The following is a 25,638-nucleotide window of genomic DNA, read 5'->3' on the forward strand; positions in this document are numbered from 1 at the left end:
AATGAAAAGAGAGAGAGAGATAGAGGAGGGATTAGGGTTTCGTGTCTATAATATGAACTTCTTCGGGAATTTACCAAATCCGTCAATCATCTGTAGTGGAACTTTCTTGGTTCGCAAATCGCATTAGGGTTAGGGTTAGGGTTGTAACTCACTATGAAGAAGCATTTCTGTGTGCTTGATTTTAAACGGGTCTCTGAGGGGCTTTTTGCTTTTATATTATTTATGTTTGGTTCCGATTGATGCCACGTCGACGGTAGCTCAGATGAGCATTGACCGGCGATGCTATGATTGGTCCAAAAACGATCTTGTGTTTCGCACCCTTGATAGGAACCTGTGGACCTCATTCCTCAATTGTCCCCGGAGCCGTCTTGTGCGATTACATCTCGATTAGTTAAATCTTAATTAATTAATTACTGAAGCCAATGAGGATTAGTAATTGTTGGAATTACCGACTCAAATCATGTTTCTGATGTCAAATTACTGGCTAAATTGAGGATTTAGTACAAAATTGTCTTTTATTAGATCATGAGTTGTGGACGAATTTAAAAAAAAAAATAATAACAAGCTCCTTACTGAAAATTTAAATCTTTCTTAAATTTTATATTCTTGACAATTTTTAAGTGTATGAACTTATGAAGACAGAATTGGAAGTTTGAAACTGAAAGAGAATGAAATATGTAAATGAAAACAGGCAAAAGGTTAAAATTCGAGTGTTACATGAACTTTATCGAAAGAAAAAGGCACTGGGTTAATTTTGGATGTCAAATCACAGTTTAAGGCGATTCACTGTAATTCAAGATTTAATTTTAGTTATACCATATACAATTCCTCAGCAATGAGAAGGTATGCATAAATATAGAAGCACAACTTCTTTTTATATTGAGATTATTCCTATTCTATGACTTATACAATGATTTTGGACCAAAATCAAATAAGTCCATTTTAATCCTAAAATATGACTACCTATTTTCTTTAAGTACAAAAATAACCTCATTTTTATTGACATTTTGTTTTCTTTTTTATTTTAGTATTTGACTTCTATTACTTTTTAATTGGGATTATTTTTTTTTATCGTATTATGATTTAGTCAGACTTCTCTCTCTCTCTCTTCCTCTTTCTCTCGCGTGTTTACAAGTACTCTCTCTTCCTCTGTTTTCATGTTCGTCTCTCTCTCTCTCTCAACTCGTGTCTCATCTCGTGTCTCTGTCTCTCATCTTCAACTCGTTTTTCAGTGGGTTCATGCTCGTGGAAAGAAGGTTTGTTATCATTTTCCTTCATCTATCACTTTGATTGTGGAAAAGCTTTGTCATGAAAAAAGTTTGTCACTTTGATTAGGGTTTAATGGTTTTCATGAAAAAAAAAGTTTATGGTCTTTGAAGTTAAAAAACAATGAAAGAACGATTCTTGGAAGCAAGGAAAATCTGGAAAAATTTCTGAAAATTTCTGGGAATCGTTGAAGATTTATTGACATTGTTGCATTTTTTTTTTAAACGTGGTCGGTGCCACGGAGATTTCATAAAAGCCCTCACGTATGGCGGAGGAAAACCGTGGTTACAAGAGATAGAGCGAAACAAACCCAAAACCACGCAACCAAAACAGGAAACCAACCGAAAACGCTATCCCAACGTGCGGGACTGGATCTCTCTATCATCGGCTCTAATAGCCTCTTCCGAGCAAGGAGGGACAAGCCCCATCCATCTCGAATTTGAACTTTGGATAACAGCAAAACGGGCTACGTTGTGAGCCGCAATATTACATAGACGAGGAATGTGCATAATTTTAAACTCAATCAAATTGCTTACCTCTCTCCTGATTTGATGCAAGATCGTCCCGAGTTCTGTCGTGGGAGTCTCCCCCCCGGCCACCGCCTTGACCACCTCCGAGCAATCCGAATGAAGCTCCAACCTCGACCCACTGATGCTACTAGCCAAAACTACGCCTTGGAGAACCGCAAACGCCTCCGCAAGCTGGGGGGTAAAACCCCGAGCTTGGGAAAATTTTTGCGAGGCTAACACCCTTCCGGTGTGGTCGCGAGCGATGCACCCCACACCGAACCCTCTCTGGTCCCGATCTAGCGCAGCATCCATAGTCACCGAGATTGTTCCTTGCGTCGAAGGGATCCATCTAGGCTTGGTCGTCCTCTTCTCTTCTCCCCGAACAGTAGTCTTGTTCACATCTCTGAACTCTTCGAGGAAACTCCCAGTCCACTGAACAAGCTCCTTCTGGTTCCAAGCTCTTTCCCCCGAGACGACATTGTTCCTGTGATTCCACAATTCCCAGATGATAGTTATATAGAATTCAAAATTACTTACCTCTAGGGAATCAGCCGTTCTGAGAATGTTGTCAAAAGCATCTCCCTCCCTGTGCGGCGTGAGGATCCCACCGAAACCCGCCTCTTTCCACACTTTCCTACTCCACTTGCAGCCCCAGAGAGGTGATGAACCGTCTCAGCCAATCCCGAACAGATAGGGCAGCGATCGTCAGTTATGATCTTCATCTTGATCAGCACGGTGCGAGTCGGGATCCGGCCCTTACAAACTCTCCAGATAAAGAGCTTCACCTTAGGAGGAACTTTAAGTTTCCAGAATTTCCTCAACCATTCCTCCATCAGGGACCGGTCGGACGCACTGGCTCCAGAGATGGCCTCCATAGCCACCCGGTACCCGCTCTTGACTGTGTACTCTCCATCTTCGGTATAGTGCTAGCATCGACGATCCGGGATCCCCCTCACCCCCGCACGGGAAACTCAGAATAACCCTGGCGTCTTCTTCAGCAAACATGGCCCGAATGAGCGTCTCGTCCCAATCACCATCTAACCTCATGAGCTCCGCAACTCTCATATCAGGGGGGATCAGGGGAGGGGGGGTCGAACCACGTGAAAGATCTAGGCCTAGGGATCCACTTATCACCCATAACCATGACCGACTCGCCATCCCCAATATTCCATCTCGTGCCAGCCAGGATGATCTCCCTTCCCCAAACCAGAATGCGCCACATAAAAGAGCTGTTCGACCCGCAATGACCACTCAAGATGTCCCCGTGTGGATAGTAACTCTCGCTGAAGACCTTGCCCACCAGACTGTCGGGCCATCTGAGGAATCTCCACACGTTCTTAGCAATCAGAGCTTGGTTGAACTTTTCCAAGTCTCTAAAACCCATGCCACCCTCTACCTTGTTCCGCACGAGGACCTCCCAAGCGACCCAGTGCGTCTTATTGGCCCCGTTGCAATTCCCTCACCAGAATTTGGCTGTAGCCGAATGAATCTCTGAGATCAGCGTCTTCGGGAGCTTGAGGCAAGAAGCCACATAACACGGGATAGCTTGAAGGATAGACTTAATAAGCACATCTTTGCTAGCCTGAGAGAAAAAAATACCGTTCCAACCCTTAATCTTCTCCCAGATGCGTTCTCTCACGTAATCGAAGAGCTCGACCTTTTTCCGACCTGTGAACGTGGAGAGGCCTAAGTAACGCTTATGGCAGGCCATCCTTCGAACTCCGAGGGTCTGGGAAAGGAGCTCATCCTCCTCTTCCATCCAAACGTCTTTACCAAAACAGACATCGGATTTATGAAAATTGACCAACTGACCAGAAGCCGTAGAGTACACCCGTATGGTCTCCGCCACAAACTCGCACTCCTCAGGACACACCTTAAAGAACATCAGGTTATCATCCACAAACAGGAGGTGAGACACACGGAGGTTTCCGAAGCGGACCCCACTAATAGAACCCGACTGCTCTCCCGCTCTAAAAAGCCTCGAAAGACCCTCAGAACAAAAAAGGAAGAGGAAGTGAGAAAGTGGGTCGCCTTGTCGAAGACCTCTCTGAGGAATAACAAGACCCCGAGTGGTTCCATTAATGTTAAAGGCAAAACGGACCGAGGAGACACATCTCATCACCTTTTCAACCTACTGGGTCGAGTACCCGAGTCTCAGCATCACCGCCTCCAAGTAGGTCCACTCGACCCGATCGTAGGCCTTCGTCATATCAAGCTTAAGGGACGCCCACCCCCCGTTCCCAAACCTGCCTCTCTTCATCGTGTGGAGCGCCTCAAAGCCCACCATAACGTTGTCAAAGATGAGCCTACCACCCACGAACGCGCTCTGATTCTCTGAAATGGCCACGCGCATAGTGCCTTTAAGACGATTCACAAGACACTTAGCGACGATCTTATAAACGACGTTGCAAAGGCTGATGGGCCGGAACTCACTCACCCTCTTAGGTTCCTTAATCTTAGGGATAAGCGTGATAAAAGTATCATTGATGCTTCCCACTTCTCTCCATTCGTTGAGGATTCCGAGACACGCCTCCGAAACAGACTCCCCTACCACATCCCAATATTTCTGATAGAAGATCACCGGGAAGCCATCCTTTCCCGGGGCCTTGATAGGGTCCGTTGCGAAGAGCGCGTTCTGTACTTCAGCAATTTCAAACGGGCGCTCGAGCTCATAATTCATCTCCTCCGAGATCCTGGGCTGGATGCTGTCAACCACTGCCCCAATATCCTGCAAAGACGGTCCCGCAGAAGTGAATAAGTCCTCAAAATATTTGGTAATCACTTCTTCAACCTCCGTCTCGCTGCATTGCCATACCTCTCTCTCATCAAAGAGGCCACTGATAGTATTCCTTTTCCTCCTTGTTGTCGCCTTACGGTGGAAGAGCTTCGTATTCTTATCTCCACACTTCATCCAAGTGGATCTGCTTCGCTGCCTCCAAAGCTGTTCTTCCTTCTCCAATAAGGCATTCAGCTGTCTCTCCTCCCGACGAAATGTATCCATACAGAAGTTCGGGCCGGACCTACCTACCATCTCAACAGACACTTTTTGTTTCTCAATCCGGTCCTTCATCCCCCTATTCTTCTGGTAGCCCCAACGGGCCAAGCCCTCTCTACACTGTCTGATCGAGTCCAGCATCATCAAACTCCGATTCCCCCCTCTGCCTCTCACCCAAGCTTCCCGAACCACCTCCTCGCACCCAGGCTCCCCACACTAAGCTTCTTCAAAGAAGAATATTTTCGGTCTCCTAGGTCGGCGCGTGGACCCTGTACCCTCCGTGCATAGTAGAAGAGGTCTGTGATCCGAGTTCCAGAACCTGAGGTGTTTGACTCTAGGCCCGGGGAAAGAGGTCCCACCAATCATGGCTAGCAAGACATCTATCAAGACGTTCCTCGATCCCCCTTCTCCGCCAAGTAAAGATATCCCCCTCAAACCCCAAGTCCTGAATATCACAATCCAAAATCATCTCTCGAAAGGCCAGCAGCTGACCAGGACCTCTATCCCGGCCCCCTCTAATCTCAGCGTTTATCGCCACCTCATTCATGTCCCCTCCTACCAACCAGGACCCCCTATGATTCCCGCGCAGCCTACGAAGCAGTTCCCAAGTATGTCTCCTCTGAGAAGTCACCAGATCGCCATAGATCCCCACAAACCTCCACATCTTTCCATTCTCACAAACCAAGTCTCCCTCAATATGAAACCTCGACGTAATCCCAAGTAGAAACTTCACCGGCTTTTTTCAAAGTAACATCAAGCCTCCGCTCCTACCAAGACATTCCACCATCACGCAACCCTCAAAACCAAGCATCACTCTCACCCTCTCAGCTCCGTCCTTCCGCAGCCTCGTTTCAGACAGAAACAGGAAATCCGGCCTATAGTCAAGAACGTGAGACCTGAGGGCTCCCTTCGTCCCGGGGTTTCCCAACCCCTGGACGTTCCAAATAACGCCTATCATTACGATCGGCGGCCCTCGTTCTTGAGGGGCGCCACTCTGTCATTCGTACCCACCTCAGTCGAATCCATCGAACCAGAAACCTCTAAGATACAATCCACCAAAACCAGTTCCCTGACCCCCTGCCCCTCACGATTATCCCCGAGAAAACTCAAACTAGGATAGGGAGAAGAAAGACTTACCTGGGCTTTCGGGGACGGGCGCATCGTCTTCTCCGGACCGTCTTTTCTACATCACTGGCTTCGAAAAGTCGCGCCATTCTTTTCACATTGCCGACTCGGAGCCGCTCGCTACACTTCCTTTTCCCCGATCCTCCTTCGCCGGTTCCCAGCTTCCCCGGCCTCGTGCCGGTGCCCATGATCCCTCCATCGCCTGAATCGAGCCCCCTGGTAACACTACCTTCGAAAATGAAAGTCCCCTCCGTAGGAATCCCCTGGTCAGGGTGGCCCAATGGATTTGGCTGATTATAGATGGGCCCATTTTTTGTAATAGCCGCGTCAGTAGAAAGCCCACCATCCACCAGAGCCCGGCCCACGTCGGCAGCAAGGGAGATTAGGCACGTGCGCCTTAGGAAAAGTCTCACTCTTCTACAGCAGTTGACTTGTTGCCACTCCTGCCTCTTTATCCTCGTGCCCCACGCCACCAAACCCATCTCCTTTTCCTTTTATTTCTCTTTTTTGATTCTGAGCTACTGAAACATAACCTACTCCCCCCAGTTCAGGATATATGTTCTCCTCAGAAACCGGGGTGGTACAGCTCATGTTTTGCCTAGAAGGGGAAGGCGCACCATGCTTTAAAGCTCCGATTCCAGGGCTCTCGGCCGTGGGTCCACTTGCCGCCCTACCCTCGCTTTTCCCCGAGAAATCCGTCTCCCCTTGGTTTGCCTCCGTTCTCACTGGCTGGGTCTTTAGCTCCGGAGACGTCTTCTCGCCGGACCGGGCTCTTCTTCGCCGGGGAATGGTGGTTCCCTTTCCCGTCGTCGGAGCCTCTCTTGGCATCGAGACCTGTTCTATTATTTCCTCAGTCGGAGTCAGGCCCTCGCCCACCGCGGAGGACGAGGCCTTGGCGAAGTCAGTTTTGCCCCCGTCAATTTCCATCTCCGCCGTACAGGGGGTCTCCGACTCCTTCGCCGCCGGGGGAGTACAGTTGTCTTTAGCCATCTCGGTTGGCGGAGTCCAAGGCGAAGCTTTTGTCGGAGGTTTCTCCGGTCGTTCCCATCCTTTCTCCATCATCGCACCAACGCCTTTGAAGCTTCTAAAACCACAAGCGGTTCGATTTGGGGCTTCCCCACGAAGCCACGTCCTAAACCTTAGTTTCCTGGTCTCCCCTGTAGACTCCTCATTTTTTTTGGCATTCAGAGCTCCCATGTCCAAGGCTTCCACATGTATAGCAGAAATCAGGGAGTTTCTCAAACTTAAACATCACCTACGTCTTCTCCACTCCGAGCATAACATGGATCCCTTTGACCAGCAGCTTCCCAATATCGATCGCCACACGAACACGTATAAACTCCTGTCTTATTCTATTTTCCTTGTCGACTTTTTCAATCCTTATCACTCTTCCAATTCTTTTACCCAGCAGTTCACCCATTTTAGCCGAACGATTCCTCAGCGGGATTCCGTGCATTTGAACCCAAAACTCCACAAATCTGAACTCTCCGCCGTCATCTTCTTTCAGCTCCGGGTCACTCAGAACCACCAACGACTTGTCAAAAGACCAGGGGACTAACTCCCAGACTCTTTTTTGTCCACCTCTAATTCGAACTTGAAGCAGAATCCTCCCCCGTCATAATCGCTAATCTCGAGCTTTCCCTTGGGCCTCCAGATTCCAGCCATGACATATTTGAGCGCGTTGCGATTGAAGGGTTTCCTCCTCAGCAGCTTCCCGAGGAGGCCTCGTGAGAGATCGACAGAGGTACTCTCGAGTTCGTCCTCTCCGAGTATTAGCACCTTACCCTCTTCATCCTCTCCAATATCTAGTTCGGACCATTTATCACATAGGTCTTCCATCGCCGGGACGTCCATGAAGAACCAGTGAGAGACTCTGACTCAGGCGAGAGGAGCAGAGAGAACTATGCACTAGTTCAATAAAAAATGTTTGGATTTTATATAGCTCTATGACATTGTTGCATTTTTATTGACATTAATGTCAATAAATCTTCAACGGCTCCGAGAAAATTCTTTGAAGATTTATTGACATCAATGTCAATAAAAATGCAATTTTATTGATACCAATGTCAATAAATCTTCACAGTTTTTTAATTTTTTTTGTTATGATTTTAAATGTTTATAAATGAATTTTAAACGTTTAAAATATGAAATTAACATCCCGATTACACTTTTTTTATGCAGTAATGGGTGATATTTTAGTGTATGTCAAACATAGTGGTACATGGGTTAAACCATGTGTATACAAGGAGGGTGCATCGTTTGTACTTGTGCTTTCGGATGGTTTTGAGTACAACCATCTCATGGACGCCTTGTACGCTGAGATGAGGCTCTTACCGTCCACTCATTCCATTGTGGTCAAATATGAGACACCATTTTCGGCATTGTCAATAAAGATTACAAACGATAGCCACGTCAAAAGTTACTTGTATTTGAGGAGCCGAGACCTTTCCATGTCAAATTATCATCTTGTTATTGAGATAGTTAAGCTAACGCCCGATGAGGCAGCAAATTAGCCGTCCTCGTCTCGCCTAGAATCAAGTCCAATGAAGGGGGAGTCTAGATTTGAAGAGTTTGCATCTCCGTCCACACTTGGATTGGAAGAATACACATTGAACAGCCTCGTGCATTGGCATCACATCCCTCTTCCCCGCCACAGAGACCGTTGTAGCCAATTCCACCGACACATAAACCATCTCCACAACCTCATTCCTCTACACAAGGACCCTCTCAACCCATTCCCTCGACACAACGACCTCCACAACCCTTTCCAAACCGTCCAGGATTGGCTGTGATCACATTGGGGAGAATGAAGTGATGGATTTGAACTCGCCTATCAGAGTCAAGCTCACTATAAGTACTTGTTCATTGTAGGTGAGACCTTCTTCTGTTTTCGAGTTTGAGATTTTAGATAAAGATGGAGAGAGATGGGCTGTGAATTTGCAGCATAAAACATGCTCATGTTTATAATTTCAAACAGATAGTTTTGTATGCGCTCATGCGATTGCGGCATGTCATATTCGTAACCTTCCACCTGTGGACTTTTGTTCTGCCTACTATACCACCGAGTACTGGAAATGGTGTTATTTAGGTAACTACCACACACAAAAGTTACCCACGTGTAACTACCATACATGTTCAGTCAAATCCTACCTAATATCATAGTTATGGGATAGCAAAATAAAAACATACATATCAATGTCGCTAATACTACACATCACATATCATTGTCGGACATGCATCTATTCTCTTGCTTCAAACTGTCGTGCCTATAAAGATCGATCACTAGCTTTTGGCGGTACATGCCCATGTTGTCTTGCTTCAAATCCGTCAATGGAAGTCCGTGCATCAAGAACTCTGCGGTCTTAATGACAAACATCCCGCAGTCTCCGCTGCCAATATAATACACAATATTAAATTTAAAAATATATTTAGTATCTAAAAGTAGACAAACATCCTTACCCGTTATGTTGTTGAGGTATATCATCGGCGAATATAATTTTGAATGGCTCGGAAGTCTGAGCCTCAATTTTCAAGCTTCCAAATGCACCAATTGAGCCTAGCAAGATGGGAAGGAATTCAGCCAAACCGGCTATACTGTCTCTAGTTCCCTTTCGATAGCTCAATGAGTCATAAACAGTGATTGACTTGGCGGGGAGGGAGATAACCAAAAGAATCCAATGATCCTTTGAGTGAAACAGGACGTAAATAATACCAACGTCTACCCATGGACAAACACAATTGCCTGCTGATTTCATCCCTAAAACGATCTTATGCGCAGTTGATTGCTTGGACCAGTCAAACTTGTCGGGATTCTCACAAGATTTCCATTCGTTGTATAGTTCTTCCACATATTTCGTGAAATGCGTGTTGGTGGTCGTGTATGCATGGCTGACTTTCGTGTACTTCCTCTTCTTCCTAAGGTAGTAGAATAGTACACTCATGTGCTGCAAACAAATCGAATTCAGATGATTTATTGAAATGAATAGATATAAATTAGATTATTTATTGACATGAATGTCAATAAACACTTCTGTTTATTGACATGAATGTCAAAAAATGATACCTCATCGGCTAGTCATTCGTCTGCCGTCCACAAGGTGTAAAACCATGTCTTCGAGCTAATGCATACGTCCCGGAAGTCCCAAGATGGAGACAACGACTCTTCAAAGTCATTGTATTTAATCTTGACATTTGTCTTCTTGTATCCGGGTTTTAGACCAACTTCCAACCACTTTTTCATCACATCAACATCATCAACGGAAGGCGGTGCCATTGGATCCGAGAGTGGATAAGGAGAGGGCATTTTCTTCGGGCCAGTGGTGAAAAGAACATATGGCCGCGACTTCGGTGTAGGAGTGTATGTTGCCGGGGGCCTCCGGGTCCAATGTTTTTCCGGCGAATCGGAAATGATGATAGCTTGCTCTTTGACCCAGTCTACAATATCCTGGGTAACAACTACATCGTCATCGTACATGCCGGCCTCTTCTTCCACTTCAATATCTCTCAGTTCTTGTGAAGTATGGTTCAAAAAACCCCATTCTCCATAAACAACTACCTGGAATTGAATAAACAAATATAAATAAATTAATAAATAAATAACTTTGGAATATTTGAGTAAAAATGACTACCTGAGATTGAGTAAAAATGTCGTTCTCTCCGTATACCCCCTTCTCTTTGTTCTCCCTGTCTCCCTCGCTGGCTTGAGTGTCATCATCTTCTTGCTCTCTTTCTTTTTCTTCTTCACGTGTCTCTCCTTTCTCGTCATCATGTGTCATTGGTCCTCTCTCATCATAATCTCGTGGGTCTTTATTCTTCGAAAAGATCAATTGGATCTTCTCGTCAAGGCCCTTGACATGTTGGCTTAACTCGTCAATTTTGCCATATATGTCCTTGAGATCAGACTTTACAGTAGCCATTTGATTCTCCAAAGCTTGCAACCGCTGCTCCTAATAGAATGAAAAAACATTTCAGTATACATCAATTATTAATACTAATGTCAATAAAGACATGTTTTTTTATTTAAATTCATGTCAATAAAAACCTGTGTTTATTGACATGAATGTCAATTTTCATGTCAATAAAAACTTGTATTTATTGACATGAATGTCAATAATTACAGGTTTTATTGACATTCATGTCAATATTCATGTCAATTATGTCAATAAAAACTTGTGTTTATTGACATGAATGTCAATAATAACAGGTTTTTATTGACATGAATGTCAATAAACACAGGTTTTTATTGACATGAATGTCAAAAAACACATGTTTTTATTGACATGAATATAATAAAAAGACGTGTGATATTTACCTGGGAATGCTTGTCAGTACTCGTCGGTAGCACCTTCGAGGCTTCTTTCGCCGCCACAGTGGATTTCATTGACTTTTTTTCACGACTTTCGACAACTCTTCCTTTCGCCGACACAGTAGATGAGCAAAGTGGAGTGTAAACAATCTGATACATTAATTCAAGAACATGATGAATAAACAATGGTGATACATTAATCAAAGGACATGTTACTAGATTTACCTGCGAGCTTGAGAAATCGATTTCTCGCATTTTCCATCGGAGCATCAGAGGAATGATGGTGTCGGAGACTTTGTGGCAGATTTTTTGCTCCGAGAGGATGGGAAAAGACTCGAATGCCCAAATTTGAAGAGGCAAAAAGAAACCTGGCAGTCTCACCTTATTCGTGTCCCTTGACCTTGACTTCTCAATGAAGGTTGTAATCTTTTCATGGAGGAAATTCCAAGACACATTTCCCCAAGGGTATCGGTTGAACTCGTCCAAGTTATCCACCAACTTGACATAGTTCATGTTCGGTACCTAAATAAAACACAATCAAGTTAGACATTAAAAAAGGTTTATCGAAATGCAATACTCATAATTATTGTCATTACCAGACAATTCGAGTTGTCGGGGATGAGCACGTTCAATAAGAAATACAGTATTTTAAACTTCGCCTTCTTCTCTGTCTGCCATTCTTCGCTCTCGGAGACCAAGGACTGCACGACGTCCCTCTTATTTAAGGCACCCTTGTGGAAGGCAGTTTCGTTGAGGTCATCCATAACAACTTCTGAATAAGAACATTTGGTGTAGTCGTCAACAAACCGCAAGCCGGTGATCTCCGCAAAATTCTCCTTACTGAATGACCGAGGTTCACCGCCAATTTCAAAAAACAAAGCGTCAGAAGATGAGTCGTATTGTCCAGCCCGCGAGATAATATGGTTGACTATCGCTGAAGAATTGGCTATCTCGGGGACGTCAAGGAAATGCCCAAAACAAGACTTCCTAAATATGTGGTCCTATTCCTTGGACATTGATTTCTTGATGACTTCATTGAACTTCTGAATACCGCCCAAAAAGTTGAACGTAACCCCGGCAATTTGGTCATCTTCCAAGACTCTGCTCCATCCCTAAATGACAAAAAAATAACTTAGAACATGATAACTTTGAAGCAACAATGTATAACCGGCCAGTTTATTGACATTGATGTCAATAAACTGTCTGGTTTATTGACATCAATGTCAATAAACCAGACAGTTTATTGACGGTTATTTCAATAAACCAGCTACTGTCAACGACACCAACAAAACACATGTTATCAAAATTGGGAAACAACAGCATTGTGTAAACACTTGTTTTTAGTAACATCTCCCTTTATATAATCAACATCAACGGATTTTTCAACAACACAATGATGGTTTTTCTTCAACAACATAAAGCTATAATCAACATCAACATTATAATCAACTTCAAAAATAATCACTAACCTTTTGTTTTTTATCGGCTGACTTTGTGATTCTGGGCTTCGCCGATGGTTTTTTTTATGACGAAATCGTCATATTCGGCTTCGGATACCACATTCGTATCTATCTTTGGTCGCTTGGCCGGAGAATTCGGCGACTTTGAGATGGTGGTCTTCCTCTTCTTCTTTGAAACAGGCGGATTCTTCTTCGCAGCGCTCGGATTCTTCTTCGCCACGCTCGGATTTGACCATCGACGCTGGGATGGGACACCCGAGGACTTCTACGCACCACTGGGGGCGATTTCTCAGGCGACGGTTTGGGTTTCTTGGCGGGGGATTTCTTCTTAGTGTTTGAGTTTGGGTCCGGTATTTGGGTTTGGGTTTCGGACAACATGGGTCTCGTTTTAGGGTTTTGGTCTCGGTGTTCGTCGATGGGGGTCTGGGTGTTTGTCATTTTGGGTGGTTTTTGCCGAAGAAATGGAGAAGAACTGGAGACAGAGAGAGAGGCGCGATGGGTTTCGGTGAAGTCTGGGTGAGAGGCGCGGTGGGTTTCGGCCGAAGAAATGTAGAAGAAGAATTGGAGAAAGAGAGAGAGGGAGAGAGAGGCGCGATGTGTTTGTTTTAGGGTTTCGGTGAGAGAGAGCACAATGGAGAGAGAGACAACGAAATGGAGAGGTGAAGAAGATGAAGAGAGGCGCGGGGGTGGGTTTGGACTCACTGTAGAAAGAGTGATTTTGGACGAAGAAGAAGATGGGAAATGATGTTGGCGGTTTCAAATTACATTCCAAATAAAATAAAAATAAAAAGGTTTTAATTTTCTTCATAATTATCTAATAAAAAAAACTAAATTGAAAGGATATAAATGTAATAACTCACTTCATGTAGTCATGTTTTAGGATTAAAATGGACTTATTTGATTTTGGTCCAAAATCATTGTACAAGTCATAGAATAAGAATAATCCCTTTTATATTCATTAAGTTGTAAGTTGTATTAAAAATGAATTGAAGGCTTTTTTAGTTAACATATTAGTATTATCGTAAGAGTTACAAATTATACTAAACGGCTATTGTATTTTAAAGGGTCAAGCGGCTATATAGCCAGATAGAACTTAAGCTTTTGCAAAATAGCCATAGTTTGTCAACTATAAGCAAACTAGCCAAAGTAAGATTAATCTAGGTTGGATTAAATTTAATTCCAACGAACTATAAAGACATAATGTAATGTTTATGAGGGCTGGATTAAAATTAATCGAGGCATGATTAAATTTAATGACAATCTGGAAATCGAGGATCTGAAGCAGAACCGAAACATCTCCTTCTTCGGCGACGCGATTCTTGCGTCCTCGACGCTTGCGATGTTCCCGATCGCTCCGTCGATCTTAACTCCCGTCGGACTCTCCATCACGGCGGCGAAGGCGAGGAGATCGACGGAGATTCGGGACTCTCCGTCACGCTACGGCGACGAGGGCTTCCTCGCTGGAAAGGTTCGTCGGACTTTGCCTCCGGCGGCGGTGCCGGCGTTCTTCTTCGGAGTGATGAGTCCGAAGTTGCAGAGAAGAGCTCTTGGAAAAACCTGGCGGTGGTGCCGGCGTTCTTCTTCGTTCTGTGGATTATTTTTTTTTCTTCCTATTAAAGGTGGCTATTTTGCCTAACCTAATGAAACTATGGCTATTTTGCAAAAATCATAGTTTGAATCGGCTAGTTCATGCCATTTTTTCTATTTTAAATGGGGTGCTAAATTATCGATAACTAACACTGTTCTTCCAAAGAAAGAGTATACTCTAAACTCTCGAGACAACCAAAATCGATCTTTTAAATAATAATCAGAAATATACAACAGTTAGTTTTTGTATTACACTTCCAACTGTCGTATATCAATTCAAAATATTTTCAAAAAAGGATACGAAGAAAATATAAATGAAAAAGGTAATTAACTAAATTATTATATATAGAGTCAATTGCATCTACCAAAAAAACATGTTGATCTCTACAAAATCCTAACCTTTTACCCAAAGATTTAACCAATCAAGCCTGTGCCTAAAAAGAGAGAAAAATGAAGTGATGTTGTTAAGTAAGAATTATGATTTGGGGTTTTTTGGGATTTAGAGTTTTGTGTGTTGGTTAAGTAGGTGGGAAAAATCTGTTGAGATTGAAAGGAAGAGTGTAAAACTCTTCATTCCTGTTGTCTCCTCTGAAAGTCCGGAACTTGACCCACCACGGCATTCCTCTGTCCTTTTTAGACTTTTCCACGTCCATTGTGTTGTCCAAAAACACCGCCACAATCAGCCCAACCGTCGCCGGAGAAGAAAACACCGTGTTCAAGAACGCGTTAAACTGTGAAAAAAAAACCCGACACATTTGGTCAATGAACATGTTTTTCTTCAAAGTCAAACTAAGTTTTAGGTTTGGGTTTTGACTTATTACCCATCCAGCGTTGGTGTGAACGAGGCCGCCCCGGTGCCCATGGATCCAATACTCGTTGAAGAACTGAGGGACCGATATGCCGAGGAAGAGCGAGAGCCCCGTGATTATCAAATTCCTCATCGAGTTCATGTTCGTGAATTGAAGGAACGAGAGTCCCACGGAAGCTGTGAATCAAAACAAAACACAAACCGTTTAACCGAGAAAAAGTACATATAATAAGAATTGCTCGTTTTTTTGTTTGGTTACATACCGACGAGGCCAAAGAGAATACAGTACAACGCTGCATATATCGGGAAGGGTATGGACGCAAAAACCGCTCCGAATTTACCTGCAGAGAAAGCAGACGAGATTTTTTAATATTATCAAACAAAGTAACTTCCTTTCTCCGGATTTTCTTGGAAAGTTTCGACCTTTTTTCGTTTACTGACCTAAAGTGGAGAAGAATATCATGAAGCCAGCTGAGATTTGAACGACTCTGCGACTTCCTACTCGGGTCAGCCCTAGAAGACCCACATTTTCCCTAACATATTTACCGAGTGAAATCAGTAATTTTACCTTCTTCGATTCCAAAAAAGTATTAAAGCTTTGCAAAGCTTACACAGAGACAGTAGAGCCAGTGCCCGTTCCGAAGAGACCATCAAGAAGAACACCGATCCCCTACAAATTCAAAATAAACAAAGTAAATAAATAAGTCTTTACAAAGTTCTAGCTTCTGCAGAGAGTAAATATTCTCTCACCTGCCAGCCGATTCCTCGGCTCAATACATAAGCCGGAGGAGGGGTTGCGATAGCCAGCCTCGATGCTGCCTTGTACGCACCCGTCGACTGTTATTTATCACAAAAATAACCAAATAATTAATCACCCACTATCGAAAGAAGAGATAAATAATAATAATAAATTTACAATACCATCAAAGTACCTCGACCATCGATACGAGAACCGCCGACATCATCGCGAACGAATGGCCTGCCGAGAATGTCGGAGGCCCCCACTGCAGAGGATACGGGAACTTGAACCTGAAAAAGTGAAAGAGAAATCAGCTAAATAAATTTATAAAAAAAAAAGAAAATGATTTTAATGACTTTACCATGGGGCGGTAGAGATGAGATTGGCTCGGTCGGTTCTACAGCTGGCTTGGGTTGGGTTAGGCTTGTCTCTGTATGCCCCGCTGGCAGTCAATATTAGGGAATATATCCACACGAGTGTCACGCATATCAAAACCGGAAACCTTTCGAATATCGGGACGTCTCTAAACGGTCTCACGTGCTTCAGATACTGCATTTGAAAAGAAAAAAATGACTTGAATATTGTTGGCCTTGGAACTATACATGATTGAGTTGATCGTGTCAATTCAAGCACTTACTTGCGATAATCCGATGACCAGCAACAGCGTTGGGATTCCAATCTCTACGCAATTTCCCAACTGTGACGGACATGGAAAGAACAAAACTTGTCGATATATTAATTAATTAGGGATTAAAGAAGAGACTCGTCGAGACTTACCGTGGGAAATCCCCGTTGAAATAATCCGAGCCCGACCAACCCGACCACCGGTGCCATTCCAAGTGGACTGAAAAATCTGAAGAGGAAAAAAAGGGAAAAAAAAGTGAGAATTCTCGGTGAAACGAATAATTACAAAAACCAGTGGTTTTTTTAAGAGTTTTACCGTGAAAAGAGACCCCAGACTTGACTGTAGCCGAGGATGATCTGAATGCTCGAAGCTACGATCAAAGCTCCTTGAATAGCTCGCATCGTCTGTATAAATCTCTGCAAACCAATGACAGGGCAACATCTCTTTCAATACCCTACCAAATAATAAAGAGAACTTTCTTAAGTGCATGACCCGAAAAAAAGGGAATATCTCATCTACACCAAGCATGAAGATACGTTATTACAAATATAGAAATAAATTAATAATTTTGAAGTTGGCTGGCTTACATCGTGGGGCTCGACGATGTGTCTCAACGAGTCGTCACTGATGATGTAAGCGATGGGAATGACATAGGCGAAAGAGCCTCCGACGACCGCGGGCAATCTAGTTCCAAAAAGTGCTTGGAGAAGCGTGTTGAGACCCGAAACGAAGAGGAGAGTCTGTATTACCCGCGCTTTGTCACCCTGTTTGTTTGTTTTTTTTTTTTTTTTTTTTTAAATAATAAAGAATGAGTAAATGGGGTTTAAAAATGCAATATCAAATCAGAGTTATATGAAGAAGACGTGGCGAGCGAGCTTACATCGGTCCCTCCCATGGCAGGCACGAGCATAGAAGGAATCATCACACTCGTCCCCAACATCAGTATGTAGTTTTGAAATGCTAATAGGATTGTTTCCGCTGCAATAATCATAAAATAAATATGAACAATGCCAATGGATTTGCAATTTTGTCACCTATGCCTTTTACTCTAAGCTCTCAGACATAAAACACTGATCTTTATACAAGGGTATACACGGCCAAGGCTAAATTTGACAATGCTCGCGAGAAAAGCATAATCACTTCTAAACATGAACCCAAAATGAAGAAAATGAAAAAAGCTATTGCTTATTCTTCTTTCTTTCTTTTGTTCTTCTTTTTCCATGATTGGTTAAAATGCTTTTATTACATACAGAGCAACTACATTACTAATATGAAGTGGAAACACAGACACCTGACATTTATAAAGATGCTTCAACACACAACAACAATATATATATATATATATATATATATATATATATATTTTTTTTTAATTTTAAAAAGCTTAAAACTTTAACCCTCACATACACTTCAATGGACCCAAGAAAAAAAAGACAGAGAGAGATAACTTGTATAATTATTTATTCTCTGTGTCGAACGAAGAAAAAGAAAGTGTGAAAAGGAAAGCCAGTTTGAGTCTTTTGTATTATTGAGTGCAATAACAATGGCCGCTCTACATTGTTACGCTAGCTCGCTGAACATCACAGCCAAATACCCCATTACTCATTCACGTAACAAATAACTTAATACATATATATACACTTATATGTATGGAGGGAGAGAGAGAGAGCGTACGCCAAGGAGGGTTCGAGTCTATGCAATATTCGAGGTCTTGAAGCTGTTCCATGGGAGGGTGACTTATGTCCGCCATTGTTGAAGACGCCTGAGAGTCTTTAGAACTCTGAAGAAGTGAAACCCCTTCAAAACCCCAGGAGGAGAGACAAAGAAAGAAGACGAATAACTGAGAGAGAGGGAACAAAGTAAAGTATAGAATAGAAGGAGAGAGAGAAGAGAGATAAAAAGGAAAGAAAGAAAATAAAAAATAAAAAGAAATAAAAAGAAAAAGAAGAGAGAGAAGAAGAAAATAAAAAAAGGAAAGCAAAAACAATGACTCTCTCTCTCTTTCTCTGAGAGACTGAGACGCTCTATTTTGCTGTCGTCGATTGTGTTTTGTGTCAACTTTGTGTTTTGTTTCTGTATCTTCTTCTTCAATCTCCTCACAAACTTCCCATTTTGCCCCCTTTCAGTCTCTCAACCACAAAACCGCCATTGCCAATAATAATACACCTACAGGCTAAATATGAATATCATATCAACGTACATATTTCTTTTATTTTTTGGATTCAGAAAATCTTCGCTTTATATCGTTTTTATTTTTGGCATCTTTTTCTTTTTCACAATTTAGGTGGCTGTAGTAGCAGCAAATAATTTTGTTATATTGATTATTTTATTATTTTATCAAAGTTCAAAATTTTCGCAGAATTAATAAATGGGCTCCAACATTAAATCTTAAATTTGAATATAAGAAATACTTTTTTAAATAGCAATGGAACCTGTTTCAAAAAAAAAAAATAGCAATGAAACCATTAAAATTCCAAGCAAGCATGATATCAATTATCAAGCATGAAGAAAAACAACAACCAGTCTAAATATTAAATGAAACACAAGAGGAAAAACTTGTATATTATTTGAAAGGAAAAAAATAGCGTATAACTGCAAAATCATTTTATAAAGCTCATTCTTGATCACCAATGTTTCCTCGTATTATTTAAATATTGATTGTATCATATTTATAGAATGTAATTCATTAACCTAGTCACACATTTAATGTTATGATTATCGGGAAATACTTGAAACTCTCTTTTTTTTTTTTTTTTAAGAAAATACTTAGAAAGTCTTGACTAAATCCGAGTCCATTGGTAAAATATGATGACTCACGAAACTAACTTAAACGTAAATTTTTTTTTAAAACGATAAAAAGTCTAATATATCCCTGAATTGGTTAAAATGTAACAAACCACGTTAATGTGGAGAGAGACGTGAAGAAAGTAAATTTAAAATATAAATATAGCTAGTCTATATTAAATGCTATGTAGTAGTGTGTATATTTTAACATATTTGAACCCAGGTGTATTTATATACAGAAACCAATTGATGAAAAGCATTTAATGAGTTATAGGATATAGTTGTCTTGTGTACATTAATTTTGGTCACAATCCCTACAACTATTTTAAAATTGATGTTCTTTCTTTTTCTCTTGGGAATAAAGGGCCAGGAATATCACGTAAAAGAAGGTTCGTATGGTTTTTTTAATTGGAAGGGCAATAATGTAAAATAAGTATTGGGATAAATAAAAAGTTAGTGCAAAAGTCAAATACCAAAGCTCTAAAAGGTGACTTGCACGTGCCATGCAAAGAGCTTTCGGCTATTTCTTTATTTACATGCATACATTGTTATATATTTATATATATTATGAACTCTTATTCCTTTCAAGAATGTGACATGAATTCCCCCACAAAATCCGATTCCCATGCGAAATAGAATAACAACACAATAAACTAAGAAACAAACTCTCTCTCTCTCTCTCTCTCTCTCTCTCTCTCTCTCTCTCTCTCTCTCTCTCACACACACACACACACTACACACACACACACACACACACACACACACACACACACACACAAGTAGACAAGTAGGCTAGTTTTCAGACTTCAGAAGATAAGAATCGCATGCATTATTTGTTATTGCACACTTCCTTTTCTTATATCTCTACCGTTTTAATTGGGACCTTGGATTTCTATGTATTTTCCAGCCTAAAAGCCAACCCTTCTTCAAACCTGATAATGTAACTCTATATACTACTCATGCTTGCTAGCTTGTTCTGTATACATATATAATACACATACACGTACGAAGTACCCAAAAAAAGCATATCCTTTACATTTTTTTTTTTTTTTTTTTTTGCATATGAGCAAAACTCTTTATTATCCACAAGCTATTACGGCTCTTTAGGGTTTTTATTTTATTTTTTTACACCTCCTTTTTTTTTTATTATTATTGTTCTTTTTCATCTCTTTCTTTTTCTGTTTTGTTTTTTTGAAATTTTTTTCTCTTTCTCACACACTCTTCCCCACGAGCGCAGCGCGTTTCTGAAATTAGTAGCACAAGACGTTTCATGAACTTTGATGAGGACTCAAGCTCACACTTGCTTCCGGTGGGATCTGAAGATTAACAAATATAATTAATGAATTTAAGCTGTTTTGAAGATAAAGTGTATTAATGGTCGAGGTAGATAATTTGTTATATATCATATAGATCCTTAACATTTCAAGGTAGAAGCAAATATATACTTTTGGAGTAAAAAAAAATCATATCTTTATTTGCTTATTTTATTTCCTGCCCTATCTTTCTTTTGTATGTAACTAGAGAGACTATAAAATCTAATAAGATATAGACAAATCAAACTTTTATCAATAATATTTTGGAGTTTATAATCTATCTTTTGTTTGTATTCAAGATCCTTATATGGTTGGCGCCTTGGCGGTGGCAACTTCGTAATAAACTCTCATATTTTAGATATTCTGGGTATATGACAACCTCGTAATCTCATATGCCAATTCTAAAATGTGTTTATGTTGTTGTTCAATGCTTCGGAATAAATGCTATGCACTCCAAATTTGGAGCTTTGTTGATAACCTTAAAAAAAAAAAGAGAATGGGATAAATGGGAATTATTTGATTATATCCATTCCTCCCATCAATATATGTAGTTTAAAGCAAATATTGACTTCCACGAAAAAAGATGAAGAAAAAAGAAAAGAAAAAGGATGATACATTCTTCTGTCCCGTGTCACAATCAATTGAATTTCTAGCCAACACAGTTAAAAAATAAGTATAACCAGTAAATTCGGCAATTTCAATACTTTCTCTATTTAGATTATTTTTTTCAATCGATTTTAATGTGATTGATTGTGCACAATTGGTTTAAAGTTCAAAATTAATTTTTGTGGAATTTAATTGTCGAGTTTTATAACGGTTTGATTACATAGGAGATACATTGTGGCATAAACTTAAATTAACTAGGAAATGGAATAAAGCCAGCTTGTTCTGCAGATTTTCAGCAGATGAACACAGCAGAAGGTTTTTGGCTATGAGTTAAATTGTGGTAGTTTTTCACCATGAGTTGTCACTCTCTAATCTCTATTATACATTAATGGATGAAAAGTGACATATCGACATTGACACCATAAACATTTTTTGGTATTGTAAGATTCTTCGCTTCTTTTGCCCTCTAAAATGATAGGATACAACGAGTTGGAGCAGAATCTAACTTTTTAAAATTATGGAATACTACTTTTCACTGGAAAATAAATTAGTCCCTAAAGGTTTAGCCAACTCAACTTGTAGAAACCAAATAATGTCTAATTCAGAGAAAAGGCATGCGTTTGTTATTTAATTTCTTTTTTACATTTCTAAAAAAATATATTTCTTACACAGAGACATCTTTCAATCTTCAAAGTTACATAATATTCCATGGCAAACTTCCAAGAAGTTGCATCAGGCAATATAAACTCAACATTTCCATATCGCCGCTTTTTCGAAAACGGATTTTTTTTCTGTGTGCGCCTCTGTGAGCTATGAAAATTGGGTGCACCAATTTTGGTGCATTTGCTTTTCAAGAAAAAGGAAGAATCGGCATAATATATCTTTTGTCCATCATTCGGTCTCTTTATCAGGTCCAATATACAAAGTGCAACACACTGAGACAAAAATTAGAAGACATCCAACGAGTCGACCGAAAGACGGAGCTAAGCTCAACCAACCAATGCCCCACAATTGCGATAGGGCTGCCTGAAAAAAATAATAAGGATAAGAGAATCGGCAATCATTTTTTTTGGGGGGTAATGTGCTACTTTTAAAGATGTCAAGTGTTACACATTGATTTTTGTGTAATTGGAAGCTTATCAGAGATCCACCGTTCATATTTTAGTGGTTCATGTTGATAAACGGGGATACCAAGCTATTTTAAGTATATATCGAACAAAGAAAAAGACAGTTTTTGCGTCTTGACCTATGACTGTAATTTGAAGACCTTCAGGCTTATTATTATTATTTATCTTTTGTTATATCATCAGACTTAGCATATTGGAAAATATCATCAGAGTTAGCATATTGGAAAAATATGCTGTATTTTCGAGAGAGTAGAGCAGTACCTCGATGAATTGAATATTTGCAACTTTACTGGTTTTCTCAAGCTGAAGTGCTCGGGCTAAAAATACCTGAAATTCAATACGGAATGCGAAAATACAAGCCTACGCATCAGGGCATGGTTAGTAATTATTATCAATGAATATATGGAAATTAATAACTCCAATACAAAAGTGTTGAATTTTGTTCAGATGGGCACCTCGGCAAGAAAAGCCATAAGTCCAAGTACAAGCATAAGCGTAAACGAATAAAAATCTGGAACAACAAATCTCTGCATAATAGGGTAAACGGGATAAAAGTAAGTAATAAGAATCAAAACAAATGCTCTGAGCTGGTTGAAGCAAAGCCTATTTAAAAGGTATCCAATTCTTATCTTTTATAAATGACTGATCGTCACACTAGTCGTGCATTCATAAGTTTCAAAGTCGCCTAATTTCCTAGTAATTAAAGTTTCATAATATACAACCAGTTCACAATTATACATCCCTTGGAGCAAGAAAGTATAACTTCTCCTCAAACTAAAAATATTGAGAAAAAAGAGTCGCAGCGGCCAAGTTTAATTTACCTCAAACACGAAAGTGAAAATTCCAGAAGCGGGACTAGATAATATCGCAAATGAAAAAACGGTTGCCCTGGACATCAGACATGAATTTTATTAAGAGACATGATAAATGTAGCTGTTTTTCAAGCCCCTTGCAATATAATAAAAACCTTTTACATAGAAAATCTATTTTGCCCTTGGAACTCTGCAATTACACACAGCGCACAAAATTTTCCAGACCTACCTATTTGAACAAACCAGATCATTGCTTAACTTTCCACATTAAGCTTTTACACGACACAAGTTTCCACTAATTTTTCTTTACAAAAATGTGTGCTTTTTATAGCTTATAACAGAAGGACCAAATGTTTAATCCCACACCTTATCAGAAGAAAAGCTGAGAAAGACAAAAAATAATGGATAGACAATGACACGAATCAATATCAACGAAATTGGTCATATAGGCCTTTCCTTGGGGAGATATTTAATAAAAAGCAATAAGAGGCAGGCCTTACATTGGTTGATCCGATGCCTTAGCTCCGGCTCTTATAAGGCAGAAGCTAACTCCTCCAGTTATGGCTGAAAACAAACCAACTAAGATCACATTTACGTGATTACTTCCCTTGATTTGTACTATGCTTAATTCTCCTTCGTTTACCAATCCACCTGCAAGCACATCAGGCTAATGGTATCAAGATTCAATTTTATGTTTCTATAATGAACTCATTCATTATGTTTGTTTGGGAGAGAATCACAAGGCCAAAAACACACCCATACCAGCATAGACGCTTTCGTTTTTACCAAGTTCAACATACCTTGTGTGGTAAGCAATTGACGGAAAATGAAGAGGAGCCCAAAGAAACTACAAGCTAAACCTGAAAGGTTAGAAATAGACATAGGCTTTAAAATGTAGCTTAAGTTACACATATCTCAAGACTGAGAGGAAACTTGTAGAATCAAGAGATCTCTAAATCTAACCTAATAACTCTTACTTCCTACTAAAACAATAAAATGATTTCTGCACAACACATAGAAGTGCTCACAAACCCTGATTGATTGATCTCCAAAAACAAAAAAATAAAAGAAAAAATTCCTGATTGGTTGAAAACGTAGAGCGTAAAGTAAAACATTTGACTGCTGATCCTCATAAAACTCTACCAACAACCACAAGTAATCAGATACTGATCGATACTCATACACAAAGTGAAGATGAAACGTTGCAAGAATAGAATTGAAATGAGTATAGGAATCAACAAATACCTCCGATATCTGAAATTCTCAATTTCTCATGTAAAATGACTCGCGCCATAATTGTAGCCATTATTGGAGTTGTAAAGCTAATAACTACAGCCTGAGATAGAGGTAACCTTTGAATGCTGAAACAAAATGGCGTATATTTTAAAGAAACTCATTTACTCGTAAGCAACGAGAGAGCCAAACAGATAAACGAACTTACCAGAAAATAAAACTCATCATCGAGAGATATCCCATGAGAGCTCTTGAAATCAGAAGAAATTTGAAATTTGTCAGCCCAGCTATTGACTGTCCACTTCTCCTTAACCAGAAATATGAAGCAATTAAGATCACTGTACATCTCACAAGTGCAGACTCAAACAGAGGGATTTTCTGAACTGCCACGAAAAAAAATGTTTATGATATAAGGAATTGACTCTTGTACACAATATCGATTCGTATTTAAGTTCACAAAGCATTCCTTCGGTAACAACTAATCACACAATCGATACTCGTGATATCGACAAGAAGTTTCTTATGTCAAACAATGCCAGCTCAATTATTATACGAGGAGAAGAAATAATCGCAAATCTCTAGTCCACTGAGTTTCGAAACAGAAAGCGAATTAGGGAGTCACTAACCACAGAAAACATCGGAAACAACTCCCATGAGGAAGTAGATAATCGACGAGACGACCATACAGAGGAGACCAGAGTATCTCGATCCACTCCAAAGCCACGAAACAAATTGCGTGACCGGCGATATCTCCAATTCCACTAACCTCACCACTCGGTCCTACAATGGATTCATTTCACACACCAAAACAAAACCACATTAAGATTCCAGTTTCCATTGTTTGGTCAAAGATTTGAAACTTTACGCGACTATCAAATTCATTTGGATTCCACAGGTAAATCCAGCTCAATTTCAAAGAAGTTGTCACAGAGTTTGATCTTTTGAAATCTCACAGCGATTAGACATGTGAAACCTCGTACACAAATTCAATTAATTCAGGAATGACAAGTCGATGTCTCACCGTGGGTTTTCTCGTTGGATAAGAGAGTTTGAAGATGTTGATTTTGGGCCTCTCGGGTTGGGGTAAGAGAGGGCTGATCTCCTCTGAAGCCGATGCCTCGCGAACGCCGAGTTCGATGACACGGTCAACAATCACACCAGTCTCCGGAGATGACATTGTTGAGTCCCTAAGCTCCTGTACGGAAACCCTAGTTTCCGAACGGAAGATCGAGGCTGGATTTCGTCAGAGACGCCATTAGAGAATAGTCAAATTTAATTTAATTTCAAGAAGAAGAAAAAACAAACACTTAAAATACATGTAAATTTAATTTTGTAAAGAGAAAT

The 25,638-nt window shown here is 40.6% G+C and overlaps 2 protein-coding genes and 2 non-coding genes across 4 annotated transcripts; 2 read left to right on the forward strand and 2 right to left on the reverse strand.

Annotated features, from left to right (window-relative positions):
• The first annotated feature begins 233 nt into the window (after positions 1-233).
• On the forward strand, positions 234-384 carry LOC149407518 (small nucleolar RNA snoR2/U65). The gene has a single exon (XR_016301880.1). It is a non-coding gene; the product is annotated as a small nucleolar RNA snoR2/U65 (small nucleolar RNA).
• A 32-nt stretch (positions 385-416) lies between these two features.
• Positions 417-501, forward strand: LOC149407519 (small nucleolar RNA snoR77Y). The gene has a single exon (XR_016301828.1). It is a non-coding gene; the product is annotated as a small nucleolar RNA snoR77Y (small nucleolar RNA).
• A 13,936-nt stretch (positions 502-14,437) lies between these two features.
• On the reverse strand, positions 14,438-18,502 carry LOC149407520 (Xanthine/uracil permease family protein). The gene is made up of 14 exons (XM_089614289.1): positions 18,094-18,502; positions 17,300-17,397; positions 17,007-17,183; positions 16,735-16,835; positions 16,572-16,647; positions 16,432-16,491; positions 16,156-16,343; positions 15,988-16,084; positions 15,806-15,892; positions 15,667-15,725; positions 15,497-15,588; positions 15,319-15,396; positions 15,069-15,232; positions 14,438-14,978 (listed from the first exon to the last, which is right to left on the reverse strand). The coding sequence occupies exons 1-14, from the start codon at positions 18,167-18,169 to the stop codon at positions 14,766-14,768; spliced, it is 1,566 nt and encodes a 521-aa protein (XP_089470415.1). The 5' UTR covers positions 18,170-18,502; the 3' UTR covers positions 14,438-14,765.
• Positions 18,503-21,702: 3,200 nt separating this feature from the next.
• Positions 21,703-25,567, reverse strand: LOC149407521 (Nodulin MtN21 /EamA-like transporter family protein). The gene is made up of 10 exons (XM_089614296.1): positions 25,316-25,567; positions 24,921-25,074; positions 24,503-24,677; positions 24,307-24,422; positions 23,862-23,921; positions 23,562-23,712; positions 23,071-23,137; positions 22,705-22,776; positions 22,511-22,576; positions 21,703-22,148 (listed from the first exon to the last, which is right to left on the reverse strand). Exons 1-10 carry the CDS (start codon positions 25,469-25,471, stop codon positions 22,014-22,016), a joined length of 1,152 nt encoding a protein of 383 aa, XP_089470422.1. The 5' UTR covers positions 25,472-25,567; the 3' UTR covers positions 21,703-22,013.
• Between the last annotated feature and the right edge of the window lie 71 nt (positions 25,568-25,638).

This window comes from Urtica dioica, chromosome 1 (genome assembly GCF_054948205.1).
Source record: "Urtica dioica subsp. dioica isolate 48M chromosome 1, U.dioica_male_clone48M_v1_H2, whole genome shotgun sequence".
Lineage (NCBI taxonomy): Eukaryota > Viridiplantae > Streptophyta > Magnoliopsida > Rosales > Urticaceae > Urtica > Urtica dioica.

Coding starts and splice junctions, on each gene's coding strand:
- LOC149407521 (XM_089614296.1), bottom strand. CDS start 25,471: ATGTCATCTCCGGAGACTGGTGTGATTGTTGACCGTGTCATCGAACTC. Junction 25,075..25,315: donor ATCCAACGAGAAAACCCACG/GTGAGACATCGA, acceptor AATCCATTGTAG/GACCGAGTGGTGAGGTTAGT. Junction 24,423..24,502: donor ATGATGAGTTTTATTTTCTG/GTAAGTTCGTTT, acceptor ATTTTGTTTCAG/CATTCAAAGGTTACCTCTAT.
- LOC149407520 (XM_089614289.1), bottom strand. CDS start 18,169: ATGGCGGACATAAGTCACCCTCCCATGGAACAGCTTCAAGACCTCGAA. Junction 15,726..15,805: donor GCCGAGGAATCGGCTGGCAG/GTGAGAGAATAT, acceptor TTGAATTTGTAG/GGGATCGGTGTTCTTCTTGA. Junction 14,979..15,068: donor TTCACACCAACGCTGGATGG/GTAATAAGTCAA, acceptor TTTTTTTCACAG/TTTAACGCGTTCTTGAACAC.